Below are 17,457 nucleotides of genomic sequence, written 5' to 3'. Positions count from 1 at the left end.
AGAAGGGCTACACAGAGAAACTTTGGGAATCTTGATTCTTTTATACTGCTATCAGACTGACTTGAGTGTGCTCATTTTCCAGGTTTGTAGAGAGAAAAGTGACATTTTACATCACTGATGAACAGCAAACGACAAGCATCTGTAATGAAAACATGACACACAAGCATCTATACTAACAACTGCAACAGTATGGCAGTCTACTCTACTTCCTGCAGGTAGGGTACTGCAGTGTACCCTACTTCCTGCAATCTGTTAGCATATCTTCTGAAGCTTTTTGTTTAAAAGAAGGATGGCCACATGTACTCTTCAGAAACAGAGCTAAATTCCTTTGTTCTCCGAGTCAGAAATATGCTCAAACTGCTACACAAGATACTTTCAAGAAGGATGCAGTCCAGCAGAGCATCAGAAGCCACTGCCACTGATTGCAGTACTTGCCACCAACTTTTCTACAAACAGTAAAAATTAGCAGCTAATGCTGCTGCTCAGAGGTCACTCACAAAAAATAAGGTAGAACTTCTCCCCTGTTCATTTTAAAGGGCTTTTACAGCAGTTCCCACCTTCACCTATCATTGAAGATTATCTTTGACTCACCATCCTTGAATAACTAAATCCAGCAAGGAAGAAAGACAACCTTCTTGAAATGACACCTACATTTCTGGATCACTATCTCCAAGAGTTCCACAGAAAATTGAAGGAATGAATGACTGTTTCCTAAAAGAAATTCCTGGCCCACCGTATCAATGGCAGTTTTGGTCTTGACAACTTAATGGCAGAATGCTCTGGAATTACATGCCCTCTCTAACTATTCCTTGAGAACATCACGTAGGAAAACCCCCTCCAGTTCCTAAACCCAAAATGCTGGAAAACAACAGCAACATAGTATTAAGTGTTGGCTGAAAACTTCAATCAATAATTTGATACATGCATCCTGACATCAAGAGGTGAAAAGAATGCAAAGACAAATTGAAAAGCGGTGAGTGAAGTGGCAACACACTGTCATGTCCCAATGGAAAACCCCAAAAAGCATGGTAAAAGGTCATGAATTTATAAAATAAGTGCCACATGCAAACGTGGCCAACAAAGCCACAACGTAACCACAGGGAGATATATCTCAGTTTATGATTTCCCATGACAAATCAGCAGGGCAACAATGCTCAGACTAGTCAAAAAGGAAGCAACATAGATGGAACCATTCCCCTGAAACTCTACCACTTAATTTCTTAATGAAAACTTTGTTAAAAAAACCCTCGTAATAGGCAACTTGACCTTGGCTTGCAACCACCCACTCTAGTTTTGGATTACAGCAGATTTAGGGGTCACAAAGATGTATTTAGATATCTAGAATTTTCTCAGGAAACCCCATGTGTTCCTCATATGCTGCTGGAATTAGTTTAACTCCTTATGAAAGGCTAAAAGCCTATATTTTTCATGACACATGGGAACTCACATGTCTAAGTATCCCTCCAGACATGGGTTAGCACATCATGACAGGGTTAAATTTCAGTGTAAATTACTACAGTGGACTACAAACTGCAGTCCTCACCCAACATATTTCCATTTCTTCCATGATAAAGGGAGACAACCTCCCATGGAGAGGACAGGCAGAGAACAGCAGCAGCTCTCAAGTTTTCCCAGCATAAATCAAAGCTTCTCTAAATAATAACGTAACACTTCCTCCAATATTTCTGTAGTGCCAGAGCACACTGTTTAAATTCCCATCTCAAGTGCTCCAAGTTTTTATGGGGTGAAACGTGAACATTTCCCATATGCAAATGTCCATGTTTGCAAAATAAAATGTTTTGTAGTGCACCAATATATTCTAGGGTAGCACCTGCATCTTCAGCAAAACACCTGGTTGTAATAGACCCGCTGCCTGAAGGATCAGGCCACTATTCTTCTGGTAAGCAGCCAGGAGAATGATTTGAGAGGTACTCAGCATTAAAACACACTCACCACCTCTGCTTGTTCTGCACCCTCACAAAGCATAAAAGGGGAACTGGAAATTCAGCACTTCTCTCAACAGCACAAGCACTGCACTACAGTCAGATGAATTACTGAGCACAAGGGCACGCCTAAAATACAGACAATCTGAAACCCTTGACATGAAAGTCATCATATACTTCATGTTATTTGCAACCCCAACAAGACCTCATTTCTAATACTGCCATTTCATATTACCTTTATTGAACCCACAAATGTAGTTCTGGAGAAGGCCTAGTTATGAAAGAAAATTAGTACTATAAGAAAAGACATTAAGATTACACAGATGACATGAGGACTGGAACACTGAAGTCTATCACCAACCACATATTATAATGTTCCAACCCTGTTTCTTTGGAGAAATCTACTGTAAACTTTTGGTCTTGTTTTTGCTTTCAAAGTGAGTCATATTCTGCAAATGCACACTCGGTGTTGAAATCCTGTAATATTTTTTAAGTGGTTTAATTACCCTGCCACATTACCTTGGAGACAGCCCACCATGGGAACAGTTGGTAGGTGAAGTTAAGGGGCTGGTTCTGCTGCTGGAGTGCCGGGAAGGGGTCCGACCAAGGGTATTGCTGGGGGAACCCTGGCACAGAGGCAGAAGACAGGGATTAGCAACATGTTGCAATGCACAGGCAGGAGCACACAACAGCAGGTCCAAATATTGCCTTTGTTTGTGCTAGACAAACTTAGCGCAGTTTTGGTTCTGGCTCTTGACCTAAAAATCTGTACCCGTTGTTCATGTAGTCATTAGTATGTTCTTGAAGGTACTGTTCTGAGGATAGAGAATGCATGTGCACTTTCCTACAGTCCGCAGTACATGCAATTTTAACTATGCAACACACACAGCCTGCAAATATTACCAGATAAATGGCTTATCAATCCAGCAGGCTACCCAGCTTCTCAGATACTATTTGCCAGGCTTCAACTTGAAACCATTATCCTGGCAATTTAGCAATTTAATTATGCAGCTATTTTAAGCATTGTCTAAAGCATTCTGATTGTGCTTGTTAAGAGCATAAGCAAGCAATCTAACTTATTATTTTTCAACTGGCCTCCACAACCATTTGTACCACACCAAAATGAGTTGAAATTGCTCCCAATTATGACTCTGTTCACACAAAGTCAAAGGTACTAGAGAACCCAGTTCATTTGCCTGGAAGCCTAATGTTGCAGTTCCAGCGTAGACAAAGGGTCTACTTGTCCCTATAGAAGCGCAAAGACAGGAGGGTTCAAATTTCAGGAAGTTTCACAAGATTTCCACATAGAAAAGGCCAAAAATGCCCTAATGCTTGCTGTTCTGGGGGGAAAAGAGGTTTAGAAACATGCTTAAATCCTCTACTAACATATTGCTTCAGAGAAATAAAAATATGCAAGGGCTTCATGTAAAACCGAAGCATAGTGTAATAGGTTTACACTGAGCAGATCTTGTAGGTCTCCCCTCTAGGTGTGGACTGAGGAGACCTTGTAGATCCTGTGAGCTTCCAAGAAGACAATATAATAGATTTCAATAGTAGTGGTAGGCCCAGAAAATCCACGGTATCAGGATTTCTGGTTTAAGCCAAAAGATTGTTACTGGCAGGATTTTCAAAAGCACAAATTTTATAATTCCCACCTCCCAGTCTTTACTGCTTATGGCTATATTAAATTTAAAAACAACTGAATGTTTTGTTTTAATGGTTCCCATAAAAGCAACATCAAATAGACGCCTCTGTTTTAAGAAAGTTACAGATAATTCATGTTACTGAGCATCTGAAACAGCTTATCAACGAGCTGCTGTCTTTGGGGCTCTGCTGTTTGCAAGGACAAGGGCCTCTCACCACACTGGTGTTACTCGAGTTCTTGAGGTGGTTGTGCAGGAGCTTGGTAGCACCATCCTGGAATGTTTTTGGCAAGGCACCAAGTAACATGGTAAACTCAGGAGTGTTCAATTCAAAGAGAGAAATCAGGACTATTTGTGCTGCCTGAAAAGAAAAAGGAAAAGACCATCAGTTTTTATTCTTTGAAAAGACTATGCACTCTGTTCGTAGCGATCCTTATGGTAAACAATGTGTGTATCACCCAAACAGATTACTCCCATACTAGACCAATTTTTGACATGTTCCTTGTTGTGTCATAATGAATTGCTAACTGCTATAGTTTACTTTTTAGTTCTTAGACCTTACAATATACTTTTGCATTTATATCCTTAACTGCTCAGATGTGAATTGTACAGCTATTCACAGCTAGTGAGAAAATCTTACCATTGTCCTGTCCAGCATATATTTCAATTGAACAAGCCACTGAAAACATTTACAGAAAACAAACCCAGAAGTATGAAGAATCTAGGACTGCAATCTATCATTCACATGCTTTCTATTTTAAGTGTGAATGGGCCTAGTTTCTTCACACCCAATCACTACTTCTCCTAAGGATCTGATGAGTTTGTTTCATCAGACAGACAATCCCTCCTGTTTTCTCACTTCTCATCGCAAGTCTTATCATTGAGGCTGTTTCAGCAACACAAGACTCCATAGGAAGTGGAAGATCTACTGCGATGGTGAGAATCATCATTCTCTCATCCATGGACAGGCTAAACCCCACCAGAATTCCCAAATTTAGTAAGTAAAACCAGGGTACCACTGAAATAATTGAGAATGTTACCATTAAATTCACTGGACAGGGTTTGCCCTATTCACCTGGATAGAACAGCTGCCATAACAGGATCTCCACTAACTCTATTAGCAAACATACAGCTCTGCATATGCTGAACTAAGACAATGGAATAAAATTGGAATGGAAGGAGAATACATCAGCATGCAGATCTGCAAGAGTAATCAATATTACATGTCCCCAACTAGGCTTCCCCAGCAGCACACAATATGCATGTGGATTGCACCAATTCTGTTTATTTTCCCCTGCCTCTGCCTTGAAAATATATAAAAATATACACATTGATTAAAAGAACAATAAAAATGAAGCAATGATAAATGACCTCTGATGGTCTGCAGCACCACCTTCTCCAACAGGGGTGCAGCCATTGACACATCAACCTCCAGAATACATACCTGGATACCAAAGAGTGGCTTAAATCACAAAGTAAGAAGCAAAGCTATAAGTGCTCTTATTTTGGAACAGCTTACATACAGGCTTAAGAGAAGCAGACACTTGTGTCTGACCTCTATGAAAACTTTCTAAAACTTCCTAAAAATGAAAAAGAAGAGGATAAAAATATAATTCACTGCTGTGGCAATAACTGTACAGTCACTGTTCTCATCGATTCAAAGAAGGAATTTTGTGTTTGCAAAGTTGCAATAATTAAGTGTATCTGTAGTTCCCTGGGAAGTGGAATCTTTCAGCAGACGATGAACTCAGGTACACAAAAATCCTTTCACAGTGAAGAGGAATCAAAGTACCTCATTGTTTCAGTGTGTAAATTGCAATTCAAGCTACACTGTTCCTTCACTATCAGCCCCAACTTGCAGTAACATGGCTTTGTATATGAAAACATTTTCCATCTATGAAAGTTTGGTAAATAACATCCTTTTCATATGGCCAACAAAGAACTGAGGCACACAACACTCAATGGGCTTCCAAGGACTACAGCAAATAACAGGTCCTTAGACTCCTCATTCCAGATGGATCACGTTGCCTCCTGTCAAAACTCTCACTGACTTGAACAGAAACATGGTATGTCATTATTCACTTCACACTAAAGATGTAAGCATGAAAGAAGTGGGAAGACAATTTTCCCCTTGGCTTTCTTAACTCATACTCTACCCTCCTCTGACCTGAAGTTTTGGACAACTCTGCCATGAAGCCTGCCTGGTATCCATATATCCTGTGTATTTCTGTCCATTTTGATCCAAGAACTTTAAAGTTTTCACCAGCATAGTATCTTCTGTAATAAAAATATTACTGCAAACAAGATCTCAGAACAACAATCAGCATGTTGAACTGAACGCAAAGTCATGCCAAAGTGCATTCCTGTTCGTGAATGGCATGCGTATCCTGGATGGTTAGGAAGTGGACATGCAGATCTTCTGTGTCAGAGCAAAAAGATCTCATTAATTGAGCTAAAAACCAAAATAAAACAGGAAGGTTGATCAACAAGATTTCCAGGGTTGAGAGACTGCTCTGAGATTAAAATGCCTGGTAAGTCAGAAGCTGCCCAAGGTACAGTGAGGCGGGAAAGAGTTTCATAGGCCTTTGTGCCATGTATCTCCCACTGATGGGTTAGAAATAAGGTCCTTCTTGAAGACCTTCTAAGGAAATAGAATGAAATAATGTCTTTTGCCTAAAATAAACCTAGAGGTGCAGTTGGATGACTGAGGCCTATTTAAAAAGAACATAGTCGAGGCAAAAGCCATTACATGAAAGCTCCTACTTAGGATTTAACACACAAAGGTCTTGGGCCCTGATACTATAAAATCAAGAACAGTTACTGACTTCAAAAGGCGGAAGGTACATGATACCTTGAAATCACACCTACAACATGCTCCTAGTTTCACTCTTGCAATAATTCCAGTTTTAATATAGTTAGTTTTATTTCAGCAATGAAGAGCATCAGAAGCAGCATTTCTACACCCATCTTAACAGTTAGATAGGGACACTCTTGATAATCCTCTAAGTTCCATTTACCTCGTACACATTTATCTAATCAAAGGACATCTTTTACAGATAATGTTTCTAAGCATTTTAAATCTGCGGATTTTCAGCTTGTGACAAACCAGAGGACATTTGCATATTTGCAGATCACTGGCCATTTCTGAAAATCTTGGCTCTTGTTTCACTAGATTACTGGAGTAGATAAATTTAAAACAAGGAAAAAAAAATTTACTTCTGAACACAATGTACAAACATTCTCCATGCAACACTCATGCTTGATGATATAAAGTTGAAGAAGGAGTAAAAGCTGAATTTTCCTTTGTCTTTGTGTCCCTGTACCATTAGTGTGGAACCCTAATCCATCTCTTTACAGTGACATATAACGTAGACACTATAGATTATCTAATCTTAACGAAGCAGTTCTCTGCTGGCTTAAGCTAGATAAACTCTAGTGACTTCAGAGCCTGACTATGCTAGTGAGGGGGTCTGGCTTCATGTCAGGTTGTTGAATCATTTGCAAAGGATCACTTATGTAACTTTATTATTTTCTTTATAACAATGCAGTGAGGGATCAGGTTCCACAAGCTGGTGGCAGTGCCCGAAGCTTCACACTTGGACAGCATGAATTGCATTGACCTAACAGTCCCAGTTGTTAAAGGGACACAAATACTTTGGCAACTTTTGGGTTTGGGCTTTACCTAGACAGTGGGCATTGGACAGATTTATCAAATACTGTAACCTCTGCAACTTGGCGGAATTTTTGTAAAGTCTCTTTGAAATTGTTTGGGCTCATTAAACAAAAAGATCAAGGCTAACTGGAAAAATCCACTGATTTTAGAAAGGAAATGCGATCAGTGACCTAAGCTTAATACAAGTGCCCTATGATTGCTGCTGCTGCTGCTCCAACAGACCAAGCAGAAAAAGCAGCTAAGTTGCCTGAGCTATGTGAAAGCAGTTTTCAAGTTACTCAAACATTGGCAATGGACTCCACAACACTGGTAGTCCCATAAAACAAGAGGATCTCATACCCTGGTTGCTTATGAGGGACTACAAGAGAATTAACAGAAAAGCACACCAAAGCAAACATTAACTTCACAGACAGACACGCTTTTTTCAGGCTCCCAGTCAAGGTCTCTTTACACTAGACAATTGAATTGAGACTGCAAACACGATTAGTGTGATTAGTGCACATGGTTTTTAGTCTACCTGTTTACATTTCTCTTCCAAGTTTCCTTCACCGGGCCCTGAGGAAGCTGTAGTTGTCCTAGCTGGCAAATCCTCACCCACCCAACTATGCATGGTCTGGGTTTGACAAACAGCAAAGTTGGTATTTAGAGAAAGCACAGATTTCAACTAAATCATCTAAACAGTACACATGCTATATTTTTGGAGAAGAGTTATAACTCAGTTCTTTGCTTAATTTCAAGTGACAAAAAGCATAAATACTTGATTTAACCAAATTTAACCAAACCAAAAGAGGATTCCTTTCAGCAGAGGGCAGCACTGGCTCAAAATTAAATTCAACCACAACTCTTAGGCTTCTAGGTCATCCCTTGGTTCTCATATCAAAGCTTTGCTTTGGCAATCTCCTGATAGCCTCCATAACCACTTGAAAACTTCTGTTAAAGTGCAAAGCCTAGGCAGTGCTGGACTGAGATGGCACTTGCATCTGGCCAGCCAGGAGGAGAGTAGGGGAACAGGTGCTTGCATCTACCTGCACCTATCCTTGCACACATCTAAGTTCAGAAGAATAAGCAGTTAAGAACTTGCAAGCTCCTGACTCCAGTTCGGGCATCAGTCTGATAGACCAATACTGTCAACAAATGCCTTTTATCACGTGATCAGTCTGGGGAAGATCCACGCTAGGATCTACTCACTTTTCATAGAATCCTAGAATAGTTTGGGTTGGAAGGGACCTTGAAGATCACCTAGTTTCAAGGCCCCTGACGTGGGCAGGGACACCTTTCACTAGACCAGGTTGCTCAAAGCGCCATTCAACCTGTCCTTGAACACTGCCAGGGATGGGGCAGCCACAGCTTCTCTGGGCAACCTGTGCCAGTGTCTCACCACCTTCATGGCAAAGAACTTCTTCCTAATAACTAACCTAAATCCACCCCTCTTCCAGTTTAAAACCATTCCCCTTTGTCCTATCCCTACATGCTCTTGTAAAATGTACCTCTACAGCTTTCTTGTAGGCCCCCTTTACGTACTGGGAGGCTGCTATAATCTTATTCAGTATGCATCATTCATTTCACTGTCCAGTCTAAGGCAAACGTGTAACAACTTCAGGCACACTGGAACAGAGAAGCTCGCTCTCTCATGTCACCTAGAATTATACTAAACTGCAAATCAAATATAGATCCACTGAGATCAAGAGGCATCACTGACACATTAGGCAGCTTGTATTAGCACACACTGGCATAGGGCAATGCTTTAATTCTCCAATGAGTGTAGCTGATGTTAAGCGAGTTAATTCACAGCTACTGAGAGTGTCCACAGGCTCTAAACAAGTATTTTTTAAATGTACTTTCCAGCAGACAATTAAATGTTAGCTGGCTAACATAACTAAGACAACAAACTATCTACCACACCAAACCTCCTGCTTGTTCCCTTTTCAGGTCTAGAATCAGATAAGTATGGACATCCAAATACTGATACAGTAATATGAAGCATAATGGCTTCATCAGTTCATACGTAATCCAAGCGTGTTAGCTTGAGCAGTTTTTAAACACACAGTTTTCCCCAAAGACTTCTATCAGAATATGCTGTTTTCATCCACATCCTGAAAAGGAAGAATTTGTTTAACAGATTTAGATACAGAATTCATATACAGATTAAATCCACATTGCTATTGTGTTTTATACAGCACACACTTAATATATCATGAAAGGTTTTTACAAGTCATGAGTGGTTGCATTACATGGGTCAAAGGCATCTCAAACAAGTGCCAGCAAAAAATATTCAGCACTGATTCACCACACATCAGATCACTGTTCTATAATGGATTATGATTCGTTATGCATGCTGTTATTTTGTGACCTGGGCACAAAAATCACTGCAAAAACGTTCTGGAGAGCCAGATGTTACCCCAAAGTCAAGCTGATGAAGACTAAGTAACTTTGCTTCTTACAAAACAGTGTTTGTTGCAAAACCAGGTTTAAGTACTAGAAAAAAGGTTGCATTTCATTAACAACTGAGAAACTTCTATTATAACCCTAGCATAATGTAAGTCTGAATCCTAAGGGTGAGGTTCCAACGTATAAGCTAAGAAGGAAGAAAAGGTACTGAAGTAAGATTGTTTGTAATGTAAACATGCACTTTAACCTGGACTTTCAAAATGTTAGAGTAAGTACGGCAGACTTATCCATCATAGTCCAGAGAAAACAGCATACAGTCTATCTACTGGATGGCTCCATAATGCATTATGTAAGTATTACCTCTAATCTCAATAGATACATCGCCTCTGTAGGGGTGTGTGCATATAAATGGCACATACACACAAACATACTAGACAGTCACATAATATGACTATACACGTTCTGTGGTGCAATTTCTTATATTATATTGCACTAGCTTTTACCATTTCAAGTAAACCAAGAAAATGTGCTTATATTACAAACTGCTTTCAATGCAAAGGATGTGTAGAGCAAAGATTCATTTTAAGGAAATCTAGCCTAGCACCATGATGATTTTCTGCATGCTAACATTGGGTAAAAGCCATTTCCTCACACTGCATACACTAAAAACATTTGGGCTCTCATAGCTCTGTAGCATCAAATTCAAAACAAACAAAATGATGGCTACTGTTTTGGAAACACAGCTAGGACACAGAGATCCTTTTTGTTCTAACAGAATTACATCAAGTGAACAGTGAAGTCCACTAGATGCCATTTCTGATCTGTTACATTATTTTTCCTAAAACTATGTTTAAAGGAGTCCCTCTGTGCATTTAGTCTGAGTTTGACTTATTTAGGAATATTCTTTGGCTAAAAGGCTGACCTCATACAAGGTCATAGAAGACATAGTGTTATTTAAGATTCCGTAAACCTGAAACTGAAAACCTAAGGCCTGGTTCTCTGGTAGCTTAGCTCTTCATGGAGTCTATGAGACACAAATCTGCTGTAGGAATATTTCAAGAGTGCTACAGAAACCTCTGAACCAGAAAGGCAAAGGCCTGCAGCTGGGAGGGATTAAAACAATTTGACATTCAAAAGCATTTCTGCAAACATCCTCTTTGCCACTGATGCTGTAGCAGGCTGTGACCAACAGTGTTTATTGTCCAACACCAGTGAAGATGAACAATGCCATTCAGCTCACTAAGAATCTTTGGGAGTGCTTTTACAGCAAAGCATCTGTCCCAGAGTTGCTCAAATCAGCCTGATGCTAGACAGGAAATTAAAACTCCAGGAGAGATTTGAGAGGTCTCATGGCATCACACTGCAAAGGAGCCCAATTTCATTTCCTCTGAAGTGTTTGCTTTCCTGTCTATCACTGCTCCTTCCTACAGACATCACAGCAATATTTTACCCAAATTTGCTCTGGGCTTTATTGATAGATCCAATTTCCTTATAAAAGTGACATCATCAATATTTTTCAATAAATGTCATCTAGGACTACTAGTTAAAGTAGCAAATACATCTTAGTTGGCTGTTTGAGCACATGAAGAATTGTTAATCTGCAGCTTTCTCATCTCTTTCTTCCTCATCTTCTGGTGTAATTCAGAATGAATTTCTCAATCAGTTTTAGGAAAATATCTGATCCCAAACTTTTTTGATTTGGATACCACTAGACTTCACCTACAAACCAGTGGTGGCAATCCAGAAAGGGCCATAGCCCTAGGAATTCTGAGGGGAACTTCATGCAAATGACAGCAACATAAGCATTCTCCTGGGCTTTTTGATTCACTGCAATGGTTCCAGTTTCCTATCAAGTCCCATCCACTGTCTGTACTCAAGGGCAGCTTGACCAAATTCAGTAATGAGTGGGACAGTTGAAAGAAAAAGTTTTCCCAGCTACACAAGTGTAAGGCAGAACATAATGTACACATGACACAAGGCTGCCCATAATGTGGTTTGTAAGAGAATACTGCAAGAATATTTCATTGACAGAGAAGACAGTGAGGATATCTGGCACGAAGGAGAAATTTCTTCTTCCCTGAGATTAGCAGTCCAGATGACAATCAGGCAATACAGGTCTTGTTATTTACCGTTAAGATCAGGGCTTGGCTGATTAACAGGATAACAGGCAATGTCACTGGCTCTTCAGCTCAGGAGGCCTTGTTCCCCTTCAGCTTGTACAAGCTGATCCTAAATGTTAAGATCCTGTGTGCCCTCAACAGATGATTCCAACCCCTCAAATGCTGAGTACTCATGTTTAATAAAAGTTTCCATTCACCTGAGCCTTGGACAGGAGGCTTTGACCAGAGCCAAATCAGAAGCCTCATTCTAATTTCCATTCTCAAGCTGATGGCTCTTTTCCAAGATCAAAGTATTTTCCCACACAGAGCCCAAGTCTGTCATCCAAATTCAATAAGCACTTTACCTACGTAAGGATTGCACAATAATTTTGTTGGCAATATTAGTGATAGCATGGTGAAGTTACTGGCCTATTGTCCTCAGACCAGTCATTACAGTATTTGCATTGCCACTGAATTACTTTTCAGTAATTAACTGGCTTTTGTAAAATGATTTCATCAAATCAACCATTTTCCAGGGAAAAATTAGAATGAATACCCTGTTACAGAGAGAAATAAACCAAGGCAGAGGAAATCTGAGTACACTGCACAAGGTTAGATGCTACTGCACTCAAAATTAGAACTCAGTTATCTGAAAACCTGATTTGTGCCCTCCCCATTGATATGTTCTGCTTGGGCAAAAAGCATCGAGCCATCCATGTATGTGGAAATTACTATATTTATACCAGGTGCTCTCCTTGCACTGGCACCGTGTCCCACCCAGGTCACCATGCAGTGCTGTGCCTACTCAATGGCTTTTGTTCAGTATGCAGGACAAATGTCTTTCACCTCTCTTCTAGCACTGCTTGCAGGAAGTAAATCTTCATTTGCATGCGAGGTAAACACCCAATAAGTATTAACAATCTTTAAAACAAGACAAATATTTACCCACAACACCCTGCAGATCAGCTATTTTAAACATAAAGCTTGACAATAATTTTGACTGTACATAGTTAACGGCTACTATGAGAAGCTTAAATGGTTTCTGCCTTGAGAGGGAATCACATTTTGTCAGTGACACTCTGTAATATCAACTGCGTGTTCCTCAAAGTACGTCATGTTTTTGTGATAAGGGAGCTTATGTTCAGTTACAGATGTCATTCTATAGAAGAACATAAACTGTTTTACGCACAACGGCATTTCCTTTGACTAAGTTTCTTTCTGACTTCAGTAGCTATAAACTATGATCAAGCTAGGTGTCATGTTAAGTGTGCTTAAGTACTCATCAAAAGTATATGCAAGTTTTATTAATAAAGCTGTATCATTCAGCTTGAAAAAAGTTCTGGGACTAAATGCCACTTTTTGTTCTATTTCTCTCAAGTTTCTTAACACTATGGGTCTGGGCCCTTCATCACCGTCACACACAGTGAATAGTAGTATTGGACAGATGATCACTAATAATAAGATAATTTTGGTACTGACTGAAAATATAACCCATTTCTTGAACAGATCCTTTGATTGCTACCATAAGATCAGACTGACTAATTGCTATGCAGCAGCCACATGCTTTCCCCACTGACAAAGGTTGTTTACATACTTCTCCATCAGCATGAGAAAGCTTGATTTACCTGCATCTCCTCAAAGGTAAAATACAGACAGAACAGCATGACCATCACACACACAGATGCTACTTACATTAAATGAGTTACTGAATGCTACATTAAAGATAGCATTCAGTAACTCAAACCTGGGTGAGAACCACATTAGCTGCAGGGCTACATTTCTTGGGGGAAAGAGTCCCTTCCTCTACAAGTAGCTGAGTACCAGCATCACTGTTGCACCATGCCATCTGGAGAAGTATATATGGGCCAGACTACACCTGTAATGATTCCTCAGTACCAAAATTAAAATGTGCTCTTGTCAGCTTTCAGGAGCTGAGTTGATTGCACTGGTGGTCTCAGATCCAAATTCTACTGAAAAATTACTTTATTTTACACTTTTTACATGCCTGTTGCAGTATTTTCATCATGTGAAGACCGAACTGATTCTTCTTCCTCTCCCCTGTAACCCCAACTGCCATCTCCATTTTTAGGCTGTGACAACATTTACAATGCATGGTCTGCTTTGCTCTTAGAAAAACCACAGATCTTGAACACTGCCATAACACCATCCATGAGGGCAGAATCTTTTGATGCTTAAATGAAACACCTTACTATTAAAAAAGGTACTTTATTCCAAGTTACATACAGTCTCCAAGAAAGGAGGCCAATCTTTCAACTGCATTCTTCAGAAGATTTCACCTGCCTCAGTTGGCCCTTGATAATCCAGTTTCCTACTACATAAAGAACTTACTAGTCTGTTAACTAAAGTCCTGGCAGAGATAATGGCCAATGATTGCTTATAAATCCTTTTCTACAGTGTTTCTTCTAAAGCCTGTGGTTTGTACTATGTTCTTAACAAAATCATAGTACAGCAGTGGCGTGATAAAATAAGGATAACCTGGGCATTCACTCTCAGTAGCCTAAGTTGGCTTAACTGTAATAATTTATTTGAAAGCTATGGGCATCAGTGGCAAATCCAAGTCACATGCAGGTTCAATAAGTAGAATTTAGATTCAGTAATCTCTTGTCAGCCCAAGGCACTTGCTTGGGTACTGCTCAGCTCAGGTAGAGTTTGGTGGAAGTTTTGCCAGAGTTCTGCAAGTCTTTGAAAGAGATAGAAGGATGGACACCCTGCTGCGAACACGCGCTCCTCACATCCCACAGTGAACAGCCGATTTTTTCAGCTCTGCAGATACTCGGCACTCAATTTTGTATGCAGCAATGATGACCCCTAATGGTGGAAGATTTCTTCACTGAGCAATAGGCAGTGATTTTGCTTTTCAATGCATAATTCTACTTAAATTAATTACAACTCCCTCTCGCAGACCATGAGCACAGTATACTGCTTGAGGTTTACTTGAGCTGTAATAGAGAAGCGGCTTCTTTGACTGTTTAATTCTTTCTGGCTTTATTCATGGAGGCATCAAAATGGAAAGGCATATTCCAGATCTAAGTCCAAGATTTAAAATAACCTTTCTTTTTCTGAGGCTGACTATCTTGCAGAAGCAAATTTCAGTCACATTGGTGTGAATAATCCCTGCAGAAAATCTTCATAGAAGAGCATGAGACATTTTTCTCTAGAATCAATCAGCTGTATGTGAGAAAGCAGCATGAACCCAAAAAGCTTCTTTGAAACTTCGTGTCAGCTATCAGGCAATGCTGCAGTTCCAGCACCTTTGATCCCTAATGATCTTTTCATCAGAAATCAAATAATCACTAAAAACAGATTTCTTATTTCCGAAGTCATAATCTGTCATTCTACCATTAATTCAACATTTTAAGTGCATGTAGAGTGAAAAAATGCAGACAATTTTTACATTCTGAAATGCTTAAATGTTTGTTTAGGTTATTTTGGGTGGGTTTTTTGTTGTTTTGTTGTTGTTTTTTTTTTTGTGGTGGTGGTGTTTGTTTCTTTTTTAATCCAAGTACATCTCCAAGTCTTTAACTCTTACCAGAATTTATTTCTACATCTGGACTGAGAAGAGAAGGTGGTTTTAAATTGTGTTACAGATGCCAGGTACATAGAACTTAAGTCTCACTTTTCTCTTGGGAAAGATGAGTATCACCACCTGGCCCATTTTAGCTTGCCTGACACTTGCATCTACAGCAAGATAAAGAACAACGTAACTGTATAAACCCAGGCCTGACCTAAATGTGTCAGTTTTTTCCAGGCTGAGATAAACATACAGCTCTTAAAAGAAAAAAGCTGAGAGTCCCTGGCAGCTTACTGATTTGTTTACTTTCTTTCAACAATATAACACAGAAGTTGTGCTAGATTTCATTCAGTCTACAAAGCACAGAGCCTTCACCTAAATAAACGAAAACCTTGAGAAATTTCCAGACTGCTCAAGAAAAAGTACATTTTCAAACTGTACCTCTTTTTGCACAGTATTAGTAAAGTCACACAATTAAGTACCTACTAGAAAAAAATATACGAAGTCATGCTTCAGAAATGTGTTTTAATGAATCAGCAATTTGTCCTGGACAGTAAGGCATGTAAAATCAATTTCTTAAGAACAGAATCTAGTAACTGAATTTTTCATGACCTTTATGACCATTTTCTGTTGTGTTATTTTCCTTTTCTTTTTCTTACTTTTTTTTTGAACAACAGTAATTACTGTTAATACTTCATCACCCTGGCTTACCTTTCTCACGTCTGAGCTCTTTGGTTCTGTTGTCCAAGTTATAATTCTAGATACAGCAAGTCTTGTCTCACTAGAGTTCACAAAGTCTGTTGGATCCATCTGTCTTGCCAAGGACTCAATATACTTCAGGATAGCAACTTTCACCTGAGAAGTGAAAAGGGACATGGTTAGGCTCAGAAGCTGGCAGAGATGGATTTATCCCACAATAAACAGATACTACTACAGATTGACAAGACTTATGTCACGAGGAAAAAAATCAAAATAGCCCTGTGACATGTCTTTGTGTCGTGTGCTTAAAAATTAAAAGCAATTTTCTACACAGGATAAATTTTGTGTAGTAAGAGCCTGGAACAGTATACAAGAACTGGCTTGAAATACGTATGTCTACTTGTGTATTTGTGTAAACAAATCAGTACCCTACCATGCTGGTTTCACCAGTGATTACTGTTCCAGATGCCAAACCATAGCTTCTGGTATTAACCAAATACATGACAGAGTCCCAGAAGATCCAAAATTTCGAAGATTAAAGAACAGGAGTCATTTGGTATCCTGTACATTCCTGTCCTTGGAAGATAAATGCGTGTGATTTCTAGAGTTTATAGTCTTCCTATAGTCTTGACACAGCAATCTCCTGAAAAACAGTCTGCAAAACAATATCCCTTTGGGAGGATTCAGTAACAGAAAGCTCTGATGTTTTTTTCCTCCAAACCCTGCAAGTGTTATGTCTGATCTGTGCATCAAGCACTTGTGAAGGTGTGCCTAGGGTCCAGCCATTCAGACAACCTGGTCCTTCTGTCCTGCACAGCCAGGTTTTATTCCCACCAAGACCAGGGTGAAGAGGAATCTTCTGTATCCAAACTTAAATACGTCTCAGTGTGCTGAAAGCCCAGCTCTTACACGGTCCTATTTTAAAGATACTTAGATTTATTAAAATGGAGAAGGAGTTAAGTACCAATATAACTTCTGCATCATGCAGGTACTTACAATTAGTCATCATAACATGAATTCTATGCTTTATGATATGCCTGACATGGCAAGCTTAGACAACCTTCTTGATGCTTTATTGAAAAGGCTTTTTTGATACTGACCTTCAGGTTTGGTGTTTGGGTCTGATCTACAATAAACCTCATCAAAATGTTAAATTGTTGATCAAATGGAAAAGAATCCCTGTCAAAGAAAAAAAAAAAAGGCAAAAATGTAATGCAACATAAATTTTCAGGACTAAATTAACTCTATACGTTAAAGTTTGCACAACAGATTTCAACACCTTTAATAATTTTCTCTTTAACTTTCTATCAACCGGAGAAACTCCAAGTCTAAGGATTAGCTGATTACTGACTGAATACCGGAGAAGACTGCTAAATAAATACCTTCATACACCATTACTTTATCTACCCTCTGTACACTTACCCAGCTTTTGGCACATCTGTCCATTCCATCTTCATTTCAGGCTGTGCTTTGTTCCCTT

The 17,457-nt window shown here is 39.4% G+C and overlaps 1 protein-coding gene across 4 annotated transcripts in view; it reads right to left on the bottom strand.

Moving 5' to 3' along the window:
* Positions 1-17,457, bottom strand: part of CLASP1 (cytoplasmic linker associated protein 1) — a 177,375-nt gene that overhangs the window by 29,561 nt on the left and 130,357 nt on the right. For 3 of the 4 annotated variants that reach the window (XM_062607122.1, XM_062607123.1, XM_062607124.1), the window contains 4 exons: positions 17,078-17,156; positions 15,990-16,133; positions 3,804-3,947; positions 2,463-2,569 (listed from right to left, as the gene is read on the bottom strand). In XM_062607122.1, coding sequence (XP_062463106.1) covers positions 2,463-2,569; positions 3,804-3,947; positions 15,990-16,133; positions 17,078-17,156 — 474 coding nt within the window. Of the gene's footprint in view, positions 1-2,462; positions 2,570-3,803; positions 3,948-7,776; positions 7,873-15,989; positions 16,134-17,077; positions 17,157-17,457 lie in introns of all 4 variants that reach the window. The other variant, XM_062607121.1, reaches the window with a different exon arrangement.

Source organism: Pezoporus occidentalis, unplaced genomic scaffold (genome assembly GCF_034315485.1).
Source record: "Pezoporus occidentalis ecotype Australia unplaced genomic scaffold, CSIRO_AGI_Poc_V1 ctg12, whole genome shotgun sequence".
Lineage (NCBI taxonomy): Eukaryota > Metazoa > Chordata > Aves > Psittaciformes > Psittacidae > Pezoporus > Pezoporus occidentalis.
This window is presented reverse-complemented; position numbering and strand designations above follow the sequence as displayed.